This window comes from Bos grunniens, chromosome 18 (assembly GCF_055505025.1).
Source record: "Bos grunniens cultivar Pamir isolate PY7600 chromosome 18, Bosgru_T2T1.0, whole genome shotgun sequence".
NCBI classification, from domain to species: Eukaryota; Metazoa; Chordata; class Mammalia; order Artiodactyla; family Bovidae; genus Bos; species Bos grunniens.
The window spans coordinates 13,511,479-13,535,198 of record NC_141182.1 but is presented as its reverse complement, the minus strand read 5'-3'; the positions used below and the strand labels follow the sequence as shown (position 1 = coordinate 13,535,198).

Genomic DNA, 23,720 nt, shown 5'->3' with positions numbered 1-23,720 from the left:
TAATGTGAATTTTCCAGAAATTTTACTATCATTTGAGTCTAGAAAGAATTGTACGTTGTTTTACTTGTCACTTTAACAGGAACCACTCCTTCTGTAATATTCCACCACCAACTGGCATCCCAGTACCAGGGCGACAGCCTCCCGGTCATCAGCTCTGACGTGGGCCTATCCATGGCCTCCTGACATAGCCCCCAGCCTTTTACGTATTATGACATGTGTTACATTATTATACGCTATACACTACCATCCTTTAGTTTTTTTTAATTATGAGTTCTATTTTCTAGACATTACATCTTAGGGTAAGAGGTCATTACAAAAAATTTTTCTTTAAAAACGGCACTGGTCCTGGCAAGTCTGAGTCTCTCTGCAGAGAAAACACGCTCCACCAAGTGTCCACGGGAGAAAAGACACGGCTGACCGTCAGGACACGGTATAAACGCTGGGTGAAACAGCACAGACCACCTGGCCTTCCTCTGGGGACAGAGACCCCTGGGGCCTCCCCAACCCTGGCTGGAGAGCAGGTGTGGGGGCCATGCAGTGTCCCCAGCACACTGTGACACTTCTGAGAGTTACAAGGGCCCACACTGCAGGTGTCGTCCACAGCCACCCCAGGCAAACCAACAGGCAGACAATGGACGCTGGCCTGTCCATGAACGCCCTCCCCGATCCCACGTGCCCCCAAAAGCACTGCCCCTTCCCCAGGGGGCAGATGGGGGACCCGCAGACAAGGCAGAGCCTGGCTGGGGCCCCCACTCCTAAGCAGCGGCCCCCTGCCTCCTCCACACTCAGCAGGAGGCAGCAGTTGGCCCAGAGACCCTTGGTAAAGGTCCCAGCTCTCATCAAGCACAGACAGGTGTCACCACCACCTCCATGAGACTTCTCCACAGCCCCTCATGGGAAAGGACAGAAACGCCAGCAGGACGGACGGATGCAGCCACCCCGGCCCGGGCTTCCACTCGTCTCCACGGAACCTGATGGTGCCCGGGACCAAGCACAGGCACTCCGGTCAAAGGCAGGGACACCCCCACATTGGCCCACACGCTCCCGAATCTCTGATTCAAACAGTACCTGAACTACTGCACATCCCACTACAGTTAGGCTCTAAACAGAGAAGAAAACCAAGAGGCACAATAAAAACTACAGGCTTGAGTGGAAAATCTGATACTTGAGTGAAATTTATAAAAAGCTACCTCTGAAGAAAAAGAATCTCTCAAGACTAGCCAGATGGAACAGGAAAAGAGAAGAAACACACATCCAGCTTCAAAGCCCCGGCAGGCCAGTTCCAAAGCAGAGATGCCCACCTCATGCCACGAAGAGGCTGTGAGGACGGCCCAGCTGCCCGGAAAAGGCCATGTCTCGTCCGGGCCTGACTACTGTCCCACCCTGCGTGCCGAGGGCGCAGCCTGGGGAGGGGGCTCTCACCATCGCACTTTGTTGCAGGTCTGGGTGGCGCCGAGGGGTGAGCCAGCCACCATGGGCACCTGGATGGGGCTGTGCTGCTTGTTGGTGACCAGGTCCAGCTTCTCTTCTAAGGATTTACACGTGGCCTCCAGAGCCTGCAGCTTGGCTTCAATGCTATCCAATCGCAAGCAGATTGTCTGATTAATGGAATACAGGAATGACTGCAAGAGAAAAACAGAAGAGCTTCAGGAAGGGCCTCTGGAAGTCCAAGCAGACAGTTCCAAGAATACCAAGCAGCTCTCTCCCACACTCGGCTGCATCTGTCCCCACAGGACGAGCCCGGCACTCCAGCTCTAGTTGTGAGCAGCAGCGTCTCAGGAAACAAGCTGGACCCTGTCCACTCACAGCGTGACTGACTCTGCTCTGAGCAGCTGCAACTCTCAGTTACACTAAGATCCACAGAACACAGAACCTAAGTGAGCTTTACGACGTTGACTTTATTAATCAGTAAACCTACACATAAAACTAGTCAAATGCTTCTATGAAAACAGATTACGCCCAACATCAAAAGAGCCCAGAAACCTGCCTGCTCCCAGGACACCCACCCAAGGTGAGGTGTGGTGCTGAGGCTCCCGCGTGTGGAAGCGGCACAGCTGCCACCTAGTGGCCGTTAGAAGAGCCGTCGCACCTCCCACCTCCGTTGCCCAAGTCCCCACCTGGGACCAAGGTCCGGCTCAAACACCCGGTGGGGAGCTGCCCCCTCCCCCAGCGGCCACTCCTGCCGTGGGTCAACAGGGGACACAGAGGGAGGTGGCTGCGCCCCTGCTGGCCTCACAGCTGACACGGGACAAGGCTGCCAGGCGGGAGCCAGCCCGTGATGGCTCAGTTCAGCAGAGAGGCAGTGTCCGAGGCTCCTCTGATGTAAGCATCATGACAACCACTCACCGGTAGCTGAAGTCCTGAGGTCAAATCACTAATGACCCCACTATTTTTTATAATTTGAAGACATCAACCATGCGGCTCCCCAGTTCTCTAAACAGTAAAACTTCATCATCTTAATTCTGAATTAGAAATGATTCTGCCTGGAGTTTGGATGAACATCAGTTATTACATACCAGTAACACAACTTCACAAATCAATAAAACAAAGAAAGGCAGAGAATAGCACTTTTAAATAAGTCTCCTAGATACAAATGATATTAACCAAAAATCATCCAAATCTATCCCTTTTGCAGGGCTCTGGCAACCTGGTGAGCACACTTTTCCCAGGACATGTATGGCAGGTTCCAGCTGCGGCCCAAGGCCCTGCTCACAGGCCAGGGACACGGCAGGACCGCTTTCACTTGACCTTATCCACGTCTGACTGCTATGCTATTCACCACACAAGCCTCTTCTGTGATGAAACTCTAACTGCATTTTATTTTTAACTATATAATGTAGGGTTACTGAACCAGTGGTCCTCTATACACTTATCTGAAATAGAAATTTAACTGGATGTGTCTTTACCCACAAGGTTAAGTTCATGCTGCTGCTCCACGTTAACAAGATGAGCCAGACGTTTCTACACAGAAGGCCCAGGTAAACAGAGAATACAGCTGTACAGCACCGGGAACTTTACTCAGTACTCCATAATGAGCTGATGGAAAAAGAATCTAAAAGAAGCGGATGTATATGCACACTTTGCTGTACAGCAGAAACAAACACGATAGTGTATAAATCAACTAAAAGCTCCTTTGGTTTTCCTCTGCACTACAGTCCTAACTTCCCACAGGAGCTGATGTTCATCTCTGCGGCTCTGCAAACAGCAGACCCAACAAATAAAGCCAAGAAACAGCGATCGCCCACTGACTGAGCCAGTGGTATCCAAGGCCCCATCTAGCAAACCACAGAATTTAGGTGCCCTAAACAACAGGCACACAAGTGCTTCATCACTGGGGGAATGGTGTGTGTTCCCTCCGAGCGTGCGAGGTCCATGGGTCTGTGTAGAAGAGGCCACAATCCTGGTTAAATACTGTGAGTCTTCAAGGGGAAACATTCATGGCTGTACGCGCCTTGTGGGGGATTGAACAGTGACTCAGAGAAACAATATGTACACGTCCTCAGCCCCAGGACCTGTAAATGAGGCCTTCCTTGGAAACAGGATCTTGGCAGACGTAATCAAGGTAAGATGAGGTCATCCTAGGTGAGGGTGGCCCTGTCCTTGTAAGAGACAGAAAAGAGACGGAGACATGGAGGAGATGACGTGAAGATGGAGGCAGAGACTGGAGGGACGCGGCCTCAAGCCCACAGATGCCTGGGGGCCCCCCAGGAGCTGGAAGAGGCAGGAGGGACCCTCCCTCGGAGCTTCTGAAGGGAGTTCAGCCCTGGGGAAACCCTGATTTCAGACTTCTGACTTCCAGAACTGTGAGAAAGTACATTGGTATTGATTTAAGCTCCTCCTCACCCCAAATTGTGATAATGTTACGGCAGCAACATGTCAGATATAAAAAACCATATATATTAATATTTTCACCTTTATAGAAGGGTCCTGGCAATTGATCTCCAGTCGCTGGCGTTTCAAAGCTGGTTCATCTTCGTCTGTCACTACATGATTCTCCAATACAACTGAAAATCAGAGACAAAAGCACTTCAATACTAAAGGTTTAACAGCTGTTTCATGTTAAGACAGTAAACCATTCCAACACCTTAAACATAAAGGTGTCACCTAAGGTTAAATGAGAATTAGCACAACCTGTTTCATATTTTATTATTTACAGATTTAACTTAAAATTATCAGTCAGGCAGAAAATAGGATCTCTCCTTAATCTCAAGAAAAACTGAGATATTGGATAAATTATCTCCCTAATGTGCCAATGAGTTGATACTAACACTGAGACTGCAGGCTTCTTACTCAAGGCTCTGTCCAGCCACCCTTTGCGACAGAAACCAATTGCTAATAACGATTTCTTCCCAACTTTAAAATAAGGTCTTGTCAGCCAGCCACCTATTCCAAAAGCAAAACCACTCTCAGAACACTACATCTTCTCAAGTGTTGGTCATCAAAGTAGTCTCAAATTTAACACATTAAGTTTCAGGGAAAGCCACCCCCACGAAGTGTGTCTGAAATGGAGGTCTCCCACCAGCACCTTCCAGGGGGGCTTCACGACTTCTCCACTGATAAGTCACTTGGCCCAGGATCAGGGCTGACACAATATGGTCCCAATCCTGATGTCTTTACATCTGTACTTGCCAGGTGATTTGTCTCAAAACTCTAAAGACACTGAACAGACCTGAGACACTAGCAGGAATCCTTCAGGAGTCCCAGGCGAGAGCACTGAGCTGCTCTCCAGAGGCGAAGTTACACCTAAAGCCCTACCTGACAGAGACCAGCCACAGGCCAGCGAGGCCAGAAGCAACCTGCTAGCCAGAGGGCTGGCGCCATATATTGCGCATTCACACCTCACACGCCTCCGTAAGATATGCAGGAACAAGCTCCCACTTAATTAAGTTAACGTGTTGTGGTAGCAACACAGGTTCTTAAACCTTCATTGAAGCCTGCTTACTCCCACTGGAAGCTGGTGATTAAAACAGGACTGGGAGGATGAAGAGGCTCTGGCAACCACTAATCCAATCCTTTTAATTTGCTGACATCAAGTCCAGAGAAGTCAAGTGACTTGACCAGGGACACAGCTGGTCTCCTCTCCCTTGGCAGCGTGAAGCACCTCAAGGTGACGAGCTGGGGGCAGCAAAGCACGTGAGGACAAGGAGACAAGCCTGCGGTGGCAACAGGGGCACACACTTGGTTACACTGTCTATGAGCCGTGGGGCCCCTAGTTCACCCTCTTCTTTGTCCTTGAGTTTTATAATTCTGCATGCACTTCTTTTAAAATTAAACAAAAAAACTCAATGTTCATTTTAAAGCCATCACGGTCACCTGGAATGGCAGACCCAACAAAGGTTGCCATCGAGTCTATGTATGCAAACAGGCAAATAGACTGTGGCTATGGGGTGGGTACACACGAAGTCACAGGAACCTAACTGAGCATGTTGATTTCAACAGGAAATCAAGAAAAAATGGCATATGCCAAAAACTCAAAAGCAGTTCTCTTGCTAGAATTATGGGAAACTTCTATTTCTTCTAGTTGCTTGACTGTATTCTTAAATTTTACAAAGTTTACATTTTAGAGATGAAAAAAAAAAAATCTCAATCTTAAACTCCCTCCAGATGTAAATGTGGGAGTACAGCACAGTGCCTGCTGGTGTGGGGGGGTCCCTGGGGTCAGAGACGGCGGGTCCCCTGTCCTCAGAGAGCCCTCCCTGCACACAGTAGGTACCCATTACACAGCCATGAGCTGTAGTTCGCAGCCATTTAAGGAAGCTACATGGAACAAAACCAGGATCAAAAATGACACCTCTAATCCTTCTCTGGACTGAAATCTACAGAGGGAGAAAAAAAAATTTTTTTTAAACGGAGGGAGAATTTACTTGGCAAGTAAACTGATAAAATTTTAGTAGTTTCTAAAAACACTTAAAACTTATATAATTGGACCATTTTTCTTTTATTATTGTATTGCAGTGTGAGTGCTTTCTAAAGAAATTGTCTACCCAACAAAATGTGAGCAACTGTTTTTAAAACTGTGATGCCTGGTGACAGCACTGCTGTGTTTTCAGTTCACTGGTATATGAGGAGTGGCACTAAATGAGGTCAAGGCTGCACGTTCTCTCTCCAAACAAACTGGTTCACTTTTTACAGAGAAATCTGGGGTTAACAGCTAACTTCAGACACCCTGACTTTGCTCAAGGATCTGCCAAGTTTTTGACTGTTTCAGTTACCAGGTGACAGTACTTCTTATAAACAATTCAGAAGCAAAATTAGGAAAAAAAACTGACTCAGTTCAGTCGCTCAGTCGTGTCTGACTCTTTGTGACCCCATGAATCGCAGCACGCCAGGCCTCCCTGTCCATCACCCAGAAAACTGACTAAAGAGGCGCATTTCTGAAGGGGTATGCCCATCTCTTCACGATTGCTTGTTCAAGCCTAAAATTCATGTGCTGCCCATTGTCCTTACATAACTAATTTCCCAACTAAGAGATCATGTAAGATAGACATCATCACACTTCGAGATTTCTGAAAATCCTCTTTTCTGTGGGGAAAAGAGTCAGCATTTCGATACTACTATTCCACAAAGAGGGCTTCCCAGGTGGCTCAGTGGTAAAGAATGTGCCTACCAATGCCAGAGACTCGGGTTTGAGCCCTAGGTCGGGAAGATCCCCTGGAGAAGGAAACGGCAACCCACTCCAGTATTCTTGCCTGGAAAACCCATAGACAGAGGAGCCTGACAGGCTATAATCCACGGACTAACAAAAAAGTTGGACGTGACTTAATGACTAAACAATTCCACGAAGAATAAACAGGCAACCAAAACAATTTTTGTGATTTAATTATGTATGCTTATGATTTTAAACTTAACAGACATATTAAACACATAAAACTTTATGGAAAAAAAGAACACTTACTAAGAAACCTTTTTACAAAATAAAAGTGCTGACAAAGTGTCTCATAAAGTGAAATCTAGAGTTCCCCTTATAAAGTGTCTAGTATCTAGTTAAGATTCCAACTAAGGAAGATTACCAGCACTGGCAAAAGTGCAGGAAAAAGTCATCTCTCAGAATAACCGGGTAGTGCTTCTGGAACGTCCGTCAACGTCTTATCAAAACTCTGAATAAACACAGCAGCTCTGCTTCTGGGAACTTACCCTACAAAAATATTAATATCTGCCACGATACACAGCAAGACCAGTACTGCAGGGTGTACACGGAAGAAAACCAGTGCAAACCACGTGAACGCCGTTCCCAGGGAAGAAGCAGAGGAAGGCAGGAGCCGCGTGCACGGAACACCTCGAAGGTGTCCACACACGCAGCAGATGGTCTGCAGCTGAGGAAGAGGCACAGACAAGACCACAGGGGCTTGGGGGGCCAGGGCAGCCGGGGCTGGACGGCCGGGGCACAGGGGTGGGCTGGGGGTTGCTGAGGGACCAGGTGGACGGGCATGGGGCTGACTGGCTCACGTGCTCACGTGCTCTGAGCATGCCCTGATGTTTCTCTTGCTTTACTGAAGGGAAGGAAGGGAAACTTACAGAAGATCCTTTGGGTTTTTCCCCCAAACTGCCCCCAACTCTGTACCTGGGTGGCCAGGACTCAGCTCCTCAACGGCGATCTGCACCACGTCGGCCAGGTCCTGTTCTGACATCATCCAGGACGCGAGCAGAGTGGCCGGTGGATGAGCCGGAATCAGACTCGTGTAGGACGGTGTTCCTGCCACCTAGAAACAAGAGCAAGACGGCCGAGAGGGAGATGAACAACCGTGATCTTGAAATGATGGAAACTGAGGCCATGTTCTGTGTCCACAGGTTCACCAGGAGCCTGTGGACATGTCCAGTATGAGGCTCTTCTTGCCTCAAACCATCAAAATGTCCCTTGTTACTAGACAAGCCCCCACCCTGCCAGTCCCTTCCCACACCCCCCGCAAGTCACCTTCCTAAGACACCTCAACGCGTCACCCCCCAGCCAGCTGTCCCCAGGCCCCCTTCCTGCCCACAGAACACGTCCTGTCCCTCACGTGCCCCTACCAGCTCTCAGCTCCACTACACACACCACACTCCCAAAATCATGGCAATCATACCTCCAGATGCTACCCAGGCGGACCCTTCCAACAAGGGTGTCCCCTTGCCGGTTTCCACTCCTCACACACCCTCCCCTCAGGCGGGTAGAGCGGAGGGCTGGCACCTGCAAGGACCGGCCGCGGCGCCAGCCCCCTGCCTGGGCCGAGGCCTGGCCCCCACCACTGTCACCCCTGAGACAGCATCATGTGTGCAATACAGTCCGTTTCTTTCTTCCTGCCCTGAAACTCTCCAATTAGGCCCGGACACACCTTTCCCGAAAGAGAAACGAGGCCATGTCACTCCAGACACAACCCATTGACACAGGTCTAAACAAGGTACTTGCACGCTGGGTGCCTGGAGGTCAGGATCCAATGCCACTGTAATACTTGTATCGTCCTACACTTTGCATTTTAATCACCTGTAAGTAAACGCTTACGACATAAGCAACCTATCCTCCCCAGCTAGACTTCTCGTTCCCTAGGGCGGACACTGAGTGCCCAACTCTCCAGGACAGCACCACCCCTCCGCCCCGGCCACACACACACACACACACACACATATACACATACACACACAAAGACACACACGCACACACACACACCCCCGCAGTCCTGAGGCAAGTCCACCCCAGCTCCAGGCAGGAGCAGCCGAATCAAGAGTCAGGTCATCCACTTCCAACCAGGAGTCTACTGACAGCTCCTTTAAGTGGCTAAGTTCCAGCAGGCATAAAATTAAATTCATAGGTTCCACACATGTTCTTAAACCCTATAAATTCTGATTTAAACTCTATAGCTTAAATGGCAGCAGCTCCAGAATTTCTTAGGCACACACCATTTGTAGGAGGAGGATGCATTCAATCTGCTTTTTTCAAGAAATATGCTAGATGTGCACAGACTATCTCTGGGGCATAAAGATAAAGAGGAAATTATACTTGCTTTTACCATGTACACGTATCACCTTCTCAAAAAGTACTTTTTAAAATGACCAGACAACTCAATACCGAGGCATCTGTCACAGGGAGACCGTCGCCTCCGCCTCCTCGTACGTGCAGCCTCACCAGCAGTCCCAGGCCTCCACAAGAACAAGCTGGGAGAACTGGTGGGCCCACCGGGGTCTGTCTCCCTAAACCTGTGTCCCCGAAGGTGATCTCTGAGCAGATTAACTGTGGTCAGCATGAACACCAAAGCCACTCATGCTGTTGACTCGGTCAGGGATACACTGAGCCCCTTCGAGCAGGCAGTGGTCCTCAATTACATAACACCCTCTCACCTCAGTCTTTGAATTGATGGGTTTAAAATGTTTTAGGGTCGCATACTGCTTTCAGAATCAATTTTTTTTTTTAATTACAGATCCTCTTCCAAGAAAAAAGCACAGACAGACACTGCCAAGTTCCTGAAACTCACAGTCACCTCAGAGAGACAGCTGGTAGCTGACCACTACCTGCTCTCCGCTACACTCAGTGCTGTAAGAATGAGAATTCAAAGGGCACATGGCCACCAGAGCCCAGCCCCTCCTGCAGCGCGCCACGGCCACGTGACTGCCCCTGGCCAATGGAGCGTGAGTGAGCCGGTGCAGGGGCAACCCCAGACCCTTCCTGCGTGCCCTCCCGCGCTGCTGCCTCCCTGACCACCTGCCTCCCGGACTACCTTGATCTGAAGGAAAACTGCCAGTCACCTGCTCTAAAAACAACGTATTCTGGAATCTGGGGCATGCAGCCAGCCTTAACCTCTGAGATCCACCCTGAAGCCCATTCACGATGGCCCAGTGCCTCAGGTCCCAGGTTAAATACTAGTGGAAAGTGATCAGGTGCCAGACTTGAGCCTTCCCTGGTTTCTGGGAGCTCTGTGAGTGGCTTAACACTCCGAACTAACCATAAAATCCTGAACCCTACCCTCATCCAAATGAGGACACCACACATGATCCAGGGTGTTTACTCAAATGATTCTGCTGCCAGGATAGAGTCATTTAAAATTCTGCTAACTGTGATGGTTTGAACAGAAAAAAAAAAAAAAAAAAACTAGGGCAACAAGCCCAAGAAAACTGGAACAGAACAATGCATGCAGTTGCCATTTTGGCAAATTAAATTTGCCATTTCTCAGAAGTCCTGGAGATAGTCCAGTCTTAATATCATAAAGCAGCTGGATTGTGATTAATGTTCAATAACGTCTCTAACGGCAACGAGAAGAGAGCATCCTCCAGAGTGCACACCAGCCAAGTCAACAGCCCAGCGCTCGGTCACCAGGGACTGTACAGTAGGTGACGTGAGCACCACAGCCGTCCATGTGGATGGGACGCTCTCCAGAGCAGAACACGAACAGAAAACAAGGATCAAAGGAAAACTGCAGGCATGGACAGTCATGTGTCTGTGTGTGTGAATGCACACAAAATGCTCTGGAATGACACATACTGAAGCAAAGCAACCCACGAGGGAGGAAGGGCAGGTAACACCAGCAGACCTTCATCCTTTGTCCTCTGGACCACTGAGCCTCCTACAAGCACGTATTATTTATTGTGCTTATTACACTGGAAACAGTTTCTCTAAAACAAACCAGTAACTACACAGATGAAGCCAACCACATCAAATCTGGATAAAAACAAGGGCGCTTTCTTCCACCCTGCCTCAAACCCCCCTCCCAGCCTGCGTGCGTGCGCAGCCGTGACCTCTGGTGCCCCTGCCCCTGGCCCTGCCCTGCGGGCGCTCCTCCTCCCAGGCTGGGGGGCCAGGCTCTCTCTCCCTCCAGCTCGGCCCTGGGCCGCTCCTCACTGGCACTGAAACACCGTCTCCCTGCCCACAGCTCACAATCAACTCCACCTCCAACCTGTCCCGGAACTTCGCATCCTCGTGCCAAATGGCCTTCGGGCCACCTCCTCTGGGCCTCCAGTCTCAGTGTGAAGAGGCCAAACTGAACCCGCCCCTGCGCACACTTCCAGACTCCCCACCCACGCGAGGTTCTCCTCCTCTCATGGACCTGTAGGCAGAACTTCCGGCTGCCCTCGCTCCGGCCTCATCAGTGCGTATCTGGACCCATGCACTGGCCCTACCTGGGTCTCCCTGCTCTGCCTTCGCCCAGAATCGCCACCAATACCTGTTTAAAGGCTACGGGTCACGTGAAAGCCCATCTCAGCATCCCTGTCTGCTTAAAGCCCAGCAAAGGTTTCCCGCTCATTCTAGGTGCGCGCCTGGCGCCTGGCACCAGCCAGGCTTCCCCTGTGCCTGCAGGCTCCACCCGAGGCTCCTCACTCTGCCATCTGAGGAGGCCACCCCGGCCGGGTGGGCACACACCAGCCCAGTTCTCACCCTTCACCGTCCACTTGCGCTTCCGCCCAGTCACACCCCACCCGTCACACCCACCAGCAGCACCTCCCGGCTGCCCGTTCCTGCTTCATCACAAGGCCCTTCCATCTAACCTGCGACACAGGCGAAACATCCGTCTGGTTTGGCATCTGTCTCCCCTGCTGGAAGACAAGCTCCCCTGGGCGGGAACCTCACCATCCCACTCAGTGCCCCGCATGGGGCCTGGCACGCCATGTACGTCAGTGCAGTGGGGCTGGGGGGGAGCCCTGGGGAGACACCCCGCTGCCCACCCAGCACAAAACTCTGGAGGGCGGCACGTCTGCTGACAAACCACGCAGTAAGGTCTGCAGAGTTCTCGGCACTAGGCTCTCATTTCAATGACTGAAGTGTAACTAGGTCACAGACCTGTTTAGCTTATAACTGTGAATTGCACATGAACAACATGTTAGGTTTCAGAGTAGAAATACAAGCTGCTCGCGGACTGTCAACGACAGACAGGAGCAGTTGTTCATTAGCAGAAACAGAACAGTACATTTAGTTTCGATTTTTCTAGTTTTTAAATATTTTGGACACCTGTATAAAATAAAACCACAAGGCCACTGGAACAGGGAAAAAAGGAAGAGCTGCTGTAACTGAACACGTGATAGCGTCAGCAGTAAAGGTGAGAAAAGGAAAGCCTGCAGCCCAGCAGCACTTGTCACGCGACAAAAAGGCATCAAGAAAAAGCAGCCAGGCAGAGCCCGCTGTGTCCACCCTGGGTTTCCTCAGTCACCACGAGAACTACATCACACAGTCATCCCAACAGGGACGTCACAACATCTGGGGTTTTTAGGGCAGACACTGTGCAGAGCTGTTTCTCCCACTGGCCCCTGAACAAGCACCTGCGGACCCTGTCCGTAGGAGGCTACGTCCGGGGAGGCGTGCAAGGCAGCTGCTTTGACCCCTGGGTGGTGACCTGGCCCTGCTCCACCAGAACCATTTCCCAGCCATCAGCTCCCTGCAGAGCGATCATATGAAGAGACGCGGCCCACACGCCCTGAAGTCACAGGTGGAAGTGGGGCACCGTTGGCGAGGCACTGGAGTCGCCATGCCAGTCCAACCTCCCTTTACAGACGCCAAATACTCGGATAACAGTCCTCAGAGGGACAGGAGTGTCCCTGATGAGTATAAGAGACAGAAGACCCCAAAGACAAGTCTTGGAGAGGAGTCGTGGGATCTGCCAGCCCCAGGCTCGACAGTGAGCCCACCCCCAGGTCCCAGTCCCCCAGGCACTGCCCCACCTTGGCACCAGCTCTGTTCTGCCCACCTGAGCAGCAAGGCCAAGTGCACACCCCTTGAAGACCGGAGCAGCAACCTCCATCTCCTCCAGGAAGTGGCCAGGTGGTGCCCAGTTAAAACCTCAAGCTCAGAAACAGGGCCCCTCCAAGAGAATAAAGACCATTCCACTCAGTCAGACCTGTCTGAATACAGATGTAGTAATAAGAATTAATTAAAAACCAGAATGAAGCAAGCAAAGAAATCAACTCTTATTAAACCGAAACATCTGAAGAAGACTCAGCTTTGGCAGGGGGAAGATGCAAAGGAGAAATAGGGAAGAAAGAGAAAATGTGACCATAAACAACCAGTCGGGTACTAGATCATCGGGAAGAAGCACTGATTCATAGGAACACCCAGGCCACACTAGTTCTTCACAACAGGCCATCTAGCGATGAAATTAGAGGAAGGTCAAACTAGCCTCAGACAGCAGGTCCTTCCCCCTACAATTATCACATTTGATTAAACTGGCCACTTCCAGTCACACTTCCCAAAATGGATAAACCTCCCCATACAAACTAAGGCAAGAAAGGGAAGTGGACAGCTTCAAGCTGCTCCCACAGCACCGCAGTCCTCCATCGAGACGCACTGCTCTCAGCAGCCCCTCCCCTCTGAAAGCTGGTGAGCCCGTGCTCATGGACGTGTGTCTAACAACATCCCCATCTCGGAGATTAGAACAGAAAATGTGTGAACACTTTATTCATCTAAAAATTACAAAAATCGATACAATACATATTAACACAAAAAACTTTTTTTTTTAACCAAAAATTACTAGAGTTCCCAAAATAATGAAAGCAAAACCTTAGCAAGAAGAGAGACCCAGTTTTGCATTTCTACAAATTTCTTCGATGTCAGACTTACTGGAAAACAACTAGGTTCTCCCATCTGTTGCTGCAGAGAAAGAGGCAGCCCCACCAGAGGCGCAGCTGGGAGGGGTGGTGCACCCGAGCCACGTGTTCAGGTAGCGGCAGAAGCGCTCTGTAATCAACCCCAACACACTCGCCAAGGGCTTTATTTCTCCCTGAAGGCAAGCTGCGGTGAGGAATCTAAAACCTCACTGGTGAACTTTTCTTTACGTTATTACTTTAAAATCCACTGATCTGTCTTGCACTTGAAATGGACACTGACCCAGGTCTGATTTGGTCATCTGGAAAATACTGGCTCAGTGAGTTAGGCAGATCTTCCAAATGTTGTTTATTACAGATTATCTAAAGCATCACATTCCTTAGTATCAGCAATGATCTCATCAGAAAAGTCTTGACATATTAGGAAGCTGCAGGCTCACAGTGGCAGACAAAGCTTTCTGAAATTCCAGTTCCAGTTGGAAGCGCAAATGTTACCACTGGCAGTAGGGTTAGCTGCTTTCCTTGCAGTCACAGGCTAACTGGCTACTTAGTAAGAAATACTGGTAACATGTCAACTAGTCTGTTCCCGTGGACCAAGAAAAAGAGCGGCTGGTTCAGCTAACAACCCAGTAATTGCAGAAGGGCCTGTCCTCCAAACAACTTTCCAACTCCGAACGCAGAAGCACTCTCCACACACATCCTGTTTTGTTACAGAGTACTGAAAGCGGCTCTACTCAGGGCTGAGATTTAACAAAATGAATGATTTTTATTGCTTCATCAAGGACATTCTTAGGTGAGAATGGCTTTTCCGAATTGCACAGCAGTGAAGAATCCCTGCAGCTCGGGGACTCGGTCTAAATGTCAGCAAAAAAAGGCAAATGACCTCTTGACAATCATTATGAAAACTACTCTCACAGCTGGGAAGGTCTCCAGGACATCCCCAGGGTTCTGGGGCCCACACTCTGTCAGCTACTGCCTTCAGGAATTCAGCTCTAAAAAGAAAGCCTAAGAACCACACACACGTTAAAGTGAATTTCAGATAATGTCTGCTATAAAATAGAAACCATAAAAGCAATTAAAAGCAACTCTTACTTGATTCACTAACTGCCAACAATAAATGTAAATACACTACAGAGCTCTACACATATCTTGCTACATACCTAATGCCCTAAAATTTTAATTCTTCCCTGGTAGCTACTAAACAGCTTACACTGTGAAGTATTACTCTGATAACATAAAATATGACATCAGCCAAAGATGCAGGACTGTATCAATATACGGGATCTGTAGGCTTAAGCACCCTAACCTCTTGACTTTTTTCAACAGTAAACCCTACGGCACTGCAGGAGCTGCAGCTGGTTGAATCCGAGGATGCAGAGGCATGGATATGGACAGCCTACTGCAAGCTACACTCCAATTTTCCACTACATGAAGGCTGGCTCCCCAACCCCACATTGTTTAAGGGTCAACTACACTTTGATAAATAAAAGGGTCCACCACTGAACAGAAGCAGCCCCCCAAAATAACCCTTACCCAAGCCAACAGGACTATATATACTAGAGAGTGACCTCAGAGAACTTCTCATAAACCTAGCAAATGCCACCAAGTAAGGTAATGTTATTTTTCTGGGTACGCAACTCTAGCACTTCACAATCCCACCACATCTGCATGTGCAACCAGTGGTCTGTGGAGACCTTAGAAACAGCCTGGTATTCTGTCTCTGACCTCTACTCACAGCCTCCCCTCCCTCTCTCAAACAGAACAGCAGATGGAAATGATTCAAGGTTATTTCTGTCAACAATAAACATGCACGCTTTTGATGCTATTAAATTTTCAGTTTGTAAGGAGTATGGTGCCTAATTTGTGATCATATCGGCCAGGGCAAATATTCTTGGGGAAAATATATCCAAAGTTATTAAAAGAGCCCCTTTCTCTTTTGCTTTAAAAAAAAAAAAAAAGGACATAATGGGACATCCCTGGTGGTCCAGTTAAGGCTGTGCACTCCCAGGGCAAGGGGCACAGGTTCTACCCCCAGTGGGGGAACTAAGATCCCACGGGCTGCACTGTGCGGCCAACAACAAAAAAAAGGAGTGGACATTACTGGGATAATCAGTAAAAAGCAAAATCTGAAGTAGATCTGTTGCTTAGATAACACAGCTGCATCGATGAGATTCCTAATTTTGAAAACTGTTGTTGTTCAGTCACTAAGTCGTGCCCAACTCTTCAGCTTCAGCATCAGTCTTTCCAAAGAACATTCAGAGTTGATTTCCTTCAGGGCTGACTGGCTTGATCTCCACGCACTCCAAGAAACTCTCATGAGTCTTCTCCAGCACCACCACTCAAAGCATCAATTCTTTGGAGCTCAGCCCTCTTTATGGTCCACCTCTCACATCTGTACATGACTACCAGAAAAACCATAGCTTTGACTATGGAAAAACCATAGCTTTGACTATACAGACCTTTGTCGGCCAAGTGATGTTTTTGTTTTTTTAATTCGCTGTCTAGGTTTATCATAGTTTTTCTTCCAAGGGGTGTCTTTTAATTTCGTGGCTGCAGTCACCATCCGGAGTGACTTTGGAGCTCAAGAAAACAAAATCTGTCACTGTTTCCACTCTTTACCCTTCTATTTGCCATGAAGTGATGGGATCGGATGCCATGATCTTAGTATTTTGAATGCTGAGTTTTCAGCCAGCTTTTCACCCTCTTCTTTCACCCTCATCAAAAGGCTCTTTAGTTCCTCACTTTCTGCCATTAGAGTGGTATCATCTGCATATCTGAGGTTATTGATATTTCTCCCGGCAATTTTGATTCCAGCTTGTTGATTCATCCAGCCCAGCATCTCACATGATGTATTCTGCATATAAGTTCCATAAGCAGGGTAACGATATACAGCCTTGATGCACTCCTTTCCCAATTTTGAACCAGTCTGTTGTTTCATGTCTGGTTCTAACTATTGCTTCTTGACCTGCATACAGGTTTTTCAAGAGACAGGTAAGGTGGTCTGGTACTTTTGTCTCTTTAAGAATTCTCAACAGTTTGTTGTGATCTTCACAGTCTAAAGCTTTAATGTAGTCAATGAAACAGAAGTAGATGTTTTTCTGAAATTCCCTTGCTTTCTCTATGATCCAATGAATGTTGGCAATTTGATTTGTCTCCTCTGCCTTTTATAAACCCAGCCTGTATATCTGGAATTTCTCAGTTCACACAGTGTTGAAGAATTTTGGGCATTATCTTGCTAGCATGTGAAATGAGTGCAAATGCAGAGTAGTTTGAGCATTCTTTGGCATTGCTCTTCTTTGGGATTGGAATGAAAACTGACCTTTTCCAGCCCTGTGGCCACTGATGAGTTTCCCAAATTTGCTGACATATTGAGTGCAGCACTTTAACAGCATCATCTTTTAAGATTTGAAATAGCTCAGCTGGAATTTCATCACCTCCACTAGCTTTGTTCATAGTGATGCTTCCTAAGGCTCACTTGACTTCGCATTCCAGGATGTCTAACCTCCATTGTGGTTATCCAGGTCATTGAGACATTTTTTATATAGTTCTTGTGTATTCTCACCCCTTCTTCTTAATCTCTTCTGCTTCTGTTAAGTCCTTGTCATTTCTGTCCTTACTGTGCCCATCCTTGCATGAAATGTTCCCCAGGTATCTCTAATTTTCTTGAAGAGATCTCCAATCTTTTCCATCCTACTGTTTTTCCTGTGTTTCTTTGCATTGTTCATTTAAGGACTTCTTCTCTCTTCTTGCTATTCTCTGGAACTCTGCATTCAGATGGCTGTATCTTTCCCTTTCTCCCCGCCTTTCGCTTCTCTCCTTTCCTCGGCTATTTGTAAGGCTTCCTCAGACAACCATTTTGCTTTGTTGCACTTCTTTTTCTTTGGGTGGTTTTCATATCTGCCTCCTGTACAATGCTACATGCTTCTGTCCATAGTTCTTCAGGCACTCTATCAGATCTAATCCCTTGAATCTATTTGTCACTTCCACTGTATTTGAGTTAGGTCATATCTAACTCAAGGCATTTGAGTCAGGTCATACCCGAATGGCCTAGTGGTTTTCCCTACTTCAATTTAAGCCTGAATTTTCCAATAAGGAGCTCATGATCTGAGCCACAGTCAGCTCCAGGTCTTGTTTTTACTGACCATATAGAGCTTCTCCATCTTCGGTTCCAAAGAACATAATCAATCTGGTTTCGGTACTGACCATCTGGTGATGTCTATATGTAGTCGCTCTTGGGTTTTTGGAAAAGGGTGTTAGCTATGACCAGCATGTTCTCTTGATAAGACTCTGTTAGCCTTGAACACTGTACTGTGGTTATAAAAGAGAATGCCCTTGTTTGCAGGAAACAGCCACTTAAATGTTTAAGGTTAACGGGACATTATAGCTTAAACTGTTTTGGGAAAAAAGAAAAACACTCACGCACAAACACAGAAGAGTTGCAGAGAAGAGAAAGGATAGGGCAAATGTAAAATATTAGCATCTGAAGCCCTAAGAGAAGACTACATCATAATCATTTGTACTATTCTTACAACTTTCAAGCCTGAAAAAAATCCAAACCCAGTTCCTATGAAGAGTTGCTAAGGCTTTTGTTTCAAAGAACAGTGCTAAGTACAGAAAGATGCGCTCTCATCTGACACCAATTATACTTCAGCAGGGCTGCCTCTGACTTTTCTCTCCGCATAGATTTTTCCAAAATAAAACCTCCAGACCCTTCAAGTCAGTGGTGACGGGCACAGCTGCTGGAGGAGTGGCCTGTGCAGAGAGGGACCCAGTGGGAGCACCCCTCACCATCAGCTCAGTGTTACTGACTCCCCGCCTGGACATCTTCCACCTGCATTAGCACGGTGTCTGGAGTCACAGACCACAGTCTGAGAGGCAGGCCCCACCAGCAGTTAGTTTTTGTAAAAAAGTTTTATTGGAAAATAGCCACGTCTACTTTGGCTTCTGCAAAGGCAGAGTTGAGTGGTTGGGAAGGACCCCAAAGCCAGAACTGTTTACTCATCCAGTCCCTTACAGAAAGTCTGTCGACTTCTCTGGAGCAGAGCATTTAACATCAGCAGTGGCACCTCTAGACTCTTGAAACTGCCTGGAGACTGAGACGGGGGAATAAAGAAACAGGAACTTTTACTGAGAAGCAGAAAAATGATGGTGGCTTCCTGAGGGTGCTCCAGCCTGAACTGACTCTGCCTGCTTCACCTACTATTGGCTGGAAGCAGCAATTTCTGCTTCAGGTTACAGCACATCTACAGAAATCCCAAAGAGGAAAAGCAGGCTTCCTGAGCTCTTGAATGATCCCAGGAGAAGCCGTGAGGACCAGTGAAGCCAGGGGAGTGGAGTGTTTTACTGACGCTTGGCATGGAGGGAGCACAGGCAGCACACTTGGCTTTTCATCCTCCTGCACCCCTTCAACCTCCTCTCTCCTAACACAGTAGGACTGCATTTTATACACACCTGAATTACATAAACTTAAATCACACAAATTTAAAATAATGTAAAAAATATTAAAGCCATTTTTTTTTCCACAAAAAAATGTGTTAGTTGAATCCTGCAAACCTTAAAAAATCCATCAAGTGTTTCATTTCAAAACCAGAAGGCCACATAACTACAAACTGTGTTCGTGCCTCTTCGCTGGTGAACAGGACACCTAGCCTGGGACAGATTCAGTCAAAATCAGGGTGGGGAGAAGGGGGTAGTTGGAGAGGTCGTGAATTACGCGGTGTGTTTGCAGAAGATCCCAGCAGAGAAGGCAGCGTGCCACAGCACCTGATCCTGAGGTCCACCCTGGCTCCAGCCACGAGCGCTCCCAGGACAGTGTAGCAGCAGGCTGTCCCATCCTGCAGCCCACCTGCCAATGCGACCACAGGGTGTACTTGGTGGTGACAGCTGGCACCCAGCCTGAGTTGTCCCCGCTCCATCCAGGAAGATCAAGGTGCCCGGGGCTCTTAGCACACTCAAGGGACACACAGTTCACACCAACAAGGAAATGCCAGCACCAAGTTTTCCCTGCCAGTTTATCCAAACCCACTGCTACTTTAGAAAGGTGTAATTCTGCTTCAAGTTATTTGATGACTTTCCATCATTAAGAGAAAGGAAAAATCACTAGAGACCAGAAGCGGCATTCTTTGTAGCACACGATGTAAATCTTTATTACAAAAGGTTTGTCAGTACAGGGCTCTGCCCCAAGCCACTCAGCGCAGTCCCCAGCTTCTCGACACCACTCCACCCCCACCCACCCCTCCTACCTGGGCTCTTCCTGCCCACTCACTCTTTCAGAGCATTCCCCGCACTCAACTACTCTAAACGCTAACACAGAAGGACTCAGCACAAGGGAAGTATAGTCACCTTCCACAGACGCTCCCCTCACCTCTCTACCTGTTCTCATCTCTTCACCTTCTCTGGCCTTTGCTGATGGATTTCATTCTTCCACCATCTATGTATTGTCAGCAATCCAACCTTATGGGTCACCTGTCTGGGGCAGCGGTCAGCACCATCACGACATCCCCCCACCCCAGTATGAGGGTCACTATAAAGACAAGGCCATCTCACTGTTCACCCCACCATGAAGGCAGGTGGTCCAAAACATAAAATCAAATCGGACGGTCCTTGACAATGGGTAGATGTGAAAAACACAAAGAATTTAATTCAAAAATGGAATCATTTCAGGTGACTTCCACAATGCTTCAGGTGTGCTATCTGCTTGGGAAGTTAAGGTTTCCATCACAGTTTAATTCAAAAGCATCCACGGGTTTCAAGCAGGGGCAGGCTCTGGGCAGTCATCCCAAGCTCAGCCTCCTTAGACATACCCGGGAAGACGTACTATTATGGTGAAAGGATGCTTGGCTGGGGCGGGGAGGGTAGGGGATGAGACGGGGTCAAGAGCATGCCCTTTAGATCTGAAGACAGCCCCATCTTCCCAAGAGGTAGGCCGGGCACAGATAGAGCCGACAGAAAGGCAGATGGCATAAGAAGAGATGATTAGCTACAGCTCTCATTTTAAACTGGTTTCACAAACTACACAAAAGTGAGAAACCAAAGGGCTGAGAATTCTTAAAAGTACTCTGAAAGGAGGGTTGATGCTAGGAGTCTAGTCTTCTGAGCTGTTAAGTGAGCTCCAGGTTCTATCCCCGAATAAGAAGCATGTGTCACTTTTTAAGAGCAACTTGCAACCACAGGACCTAAGAGATGCTGTCAAATTCCTTCGAACTCTACATTTCAGAATAGTTCAGGGCACCTCCAGTGAACAATTCACTATGTGCTTTTGTTTTTCTGACCATGGAGTATGTGAAGTCAGAGGACACAATAATGATCTTTATCCCCCTCTTGGAAAGGAAGGGCTTTTTACACATTTTTCTAAGACATTCTCAATAAGAACCTTAACACACATTACCCGCAGAACTCCTTTCTTCAAAATGAGAAAATGCTTATTTTTTCCAGATTTAAATAGTTAAAAGTGGTAAAGTCACAGGATATTTTAAAGTCAGTCTGGCATTATGATATCATGTATTTAACTGTATAGCTAAAGTCTTCAGAATTTATAGTGTAGATGAGATCGTAAAGAAAAACTAAGGCTAATAAGCTATAAGGGTGTTATCAATGAGCTGTTTACACAGACTCACCTAGAGCCTGCACTAGGCAGACCATTTACCACCCACCAAACAAGGCTGGTGGAGAAGGCAATGGCACCCCACTCCAGTACTCTTGCCTGGAAAATCCCATGGATGGAGGAGCCTGGTAGGCTGCAGTCCATGGGGTCGCTAAGAGTCAGACATGACTGAGCAACTTCACTTTCACTTTTCACTTTCATGCACTGGAGAAGGAAATGGCAACCCACTCCAGTGTTCTTGCCTAGAGAATCCCAGGGACGGGGGAGCCTGGTGGGCTGCCGTCTACGGGGTCACACAGAGTCAGACACGACTGAAGTGACTTAGCAGCAGCAGCAGCAGCAAACAAGACTGGTGGGTCTTTCTCTCTTAGCTCCTTGTGGACCATCTAGCATAGAAGTATTTCTTCAGCAAGTGCATGTACTATACCTGACAATCTTTTAACTTGCAAATTCTGAATCTTTTGCTATCTTTCCACACCTGGAACGTTTCTGAGGCACACTAGTCAAGATTCTGGCGCATGTGCCTCAATTTGGGTTTTCTCATGATTAGACTTCATGTATGCGTTTTTCTCAATGCATATCATCAGGGAACGTGATATCATTATGTCTTATTACTGGAGATGCCAGGTTTTTCCACTGTGAGGTTATAATTCTTCCTTTGTAATTTATAAACACTTTGGGAGAGATGTGTAAACATCCCAAATTTGAAGAGACTAAAGGAGACATGACAACTAAATGCAGAGTGAGGTCCTGGATTAGATCCTGAAACAGAAAAAGGACATTAGTAGAAAACTGATGAAGTTCACAAGGTCCACATTTGAGCTAACAGTACTGTGTGACAATGTTAAGTTTCTGATTTTCATGAGGATATCTGATAATGTAAGGTATTAATGTTAAGGGAAGTGGGTAAAGGGCACAGGGAAGCTCCTGAACTATTCTTGTGACTTTTCTGTAAATCTAAAGTTCCTTCAAAAGGATAAGTTTATAAAGCTGCAGACTGATTCCATACATCTGGACAGGGCTTGAGAGTCCATGTTTCTCACAAATGCCCAGTGATGGCAATGCCTCCACTAGCAAGGCCCTGGCAAACACAACTGGTGTATTTCACTATTCATAGCTTTCAAAGGACAATCAACTAAAATGCATCAAGGTTACACCAAGCACAGTAATCACCGCTTGCCTAGAGGCAATCCTTAACTCTGGCCCACTGATACAAGCCCCCTGCAGAGGCTAAAACCACAATCTTTGCTCTAACACCGTCTATGGCTGGCATTCCCCAGCTAAGCCTGGCACCCTTCCATGGCTCTGGAGCCAGGAGAAAATCCAGTGGGAACAAACACCATCCGCCCACAAGTGCAATGCAGAGGAGGAGCCCATGGGGACCAAGATTTGGCCAGTCATCCCGCTGCCGCCGGGCATTCGTTACCAGCCAAGGGGAGGCAGGAGAGCAGGGTGATGAGAAGTGATGCTGGAATACCTACTCACACAGAGCGACTGGCCTCAGAGGTGAACTCTGCTCATCCCATTAAAGTGACTTTTAGTATCATATAATAAATCCACAAGAAAGAAGATAAGATGTGCAAGAGATTCTGCAAATTTCTGGCAGACCAGAAAGATTAATGGGGGAAGAGGAAACAGTAATCGGAGCACACAGGAGTGGATACAACAAAGGAGGCCTCCAAGCCTATAAAGGCCAGGACTCCAGACCAGGAGAGGGCAAGGGTTGTGCCTGCACATGGAAGTCAGGTCCCGTACGAAGAGCTGTACAAGGGCCCTCCCTAGACCAAGTGGAGCAGCCCCCAATCAAAGGCATCTTCCTTAAGCTGAGAGGCCCAGAGAAAATCTGCCTTCTGGCATTTGAGGTCCCAGCACAACAAAAAGTTCCCCAAAACTCAATAGGAAACCTGCACATTTTCAAAAGTAGTCCCACAGGGGAATTCCCCGGTGGTCCAGAGGTCAGGACACCATGCTTTCACTGCTGTGGGCGCAGGTTCAATCCCTGATTGGGGAACAAAAATTCCATAAGCCACCATGTGGATGCGACCAAAAAAATCAGCCCCCCAAACTCACAAGTTCTCTGCCTGCTTCCTCTGGCCTTAGACAACAACAATTACCAGTATTTGAAGAGTACTTGCCACACAAAGCAAAAAGCCAGCCTTTTTAAAAAGAGGAAAACAGTGACACAATAGGACACAAGAAATCAGAGAACAAAAGGGAACTAAAAAAATCCTTACTAGTATCTTCAAAGTCAGGAGATAATACATTCATCGAACAATACGTTATTATGAAAAAGGAACATTATAAATCCTTAGAAATTAAACTTTGTGGAAATAAAAAATTTTAAAGTAGGATTGGAGGATAAATGTTTCTATCCCAGATACAAGAATAAGATGACACACGAAGAGGATAATGACAGAAGATTCGGAGGATTAATCCAAGATGTCCATCATCAAACTAACAGAAACTCCTAAAACAGAAGAGTAAAAGCAGAGCTGGAGAAGGAAATAGCAATCCACTCCAGTATTCTTGCCCGGAGAGTCCCATGGACAGAGGAGCCTGGCGGGCTACAGTCCATGGGGTCACAAGAGTCGGACACAACTTAGCGACTAAACCACCACAAAAG

At 47.7% G+C, this 23,720-nt stretch overlaps 1 protein-coding gene across 13 annotated transcripts in view; it reads right to left on the bottom strand.

Annotated features, from left to right (window-relative positions):
* Positions 1 to 23,720, bottom strand: part of BANP (BTG3 associated nuclear protein) — a 70,827-nt gene that overhangs the window by 43,332 nt on the left and 3,775 nt on the right. For 11 of the 13 annotated variants that reach the window (XM_086350272.1, XM_086350273.1, XM_086350275.1 and 8 more), the window contains exons 2-4: positions 7,562 to 7,700; positions 3,913 to 4,004; positions 1,423 to 1,622 (exon numbers count right to left, since the gene is read on the bottom strand). In XM_086350272.1, coding sequence (XP_086206398.1) covers positions 1,423 to 1,622; positions 3,913 to 4,004; positions 7,562 to 7,700 — 431 coding nt within the window. Of the gene's footprint in view, positions 1 to 1,422; positions 1,623 to 3,912; positions 4,005 to 7,134; positions 7,314 to 7,561; positions 7,701 to 23,720 lie in introns of those variants that run through there. The other 2 variants (XM_086350284.1, XM_086350282.1) reach the window with 2 other exon arrangements.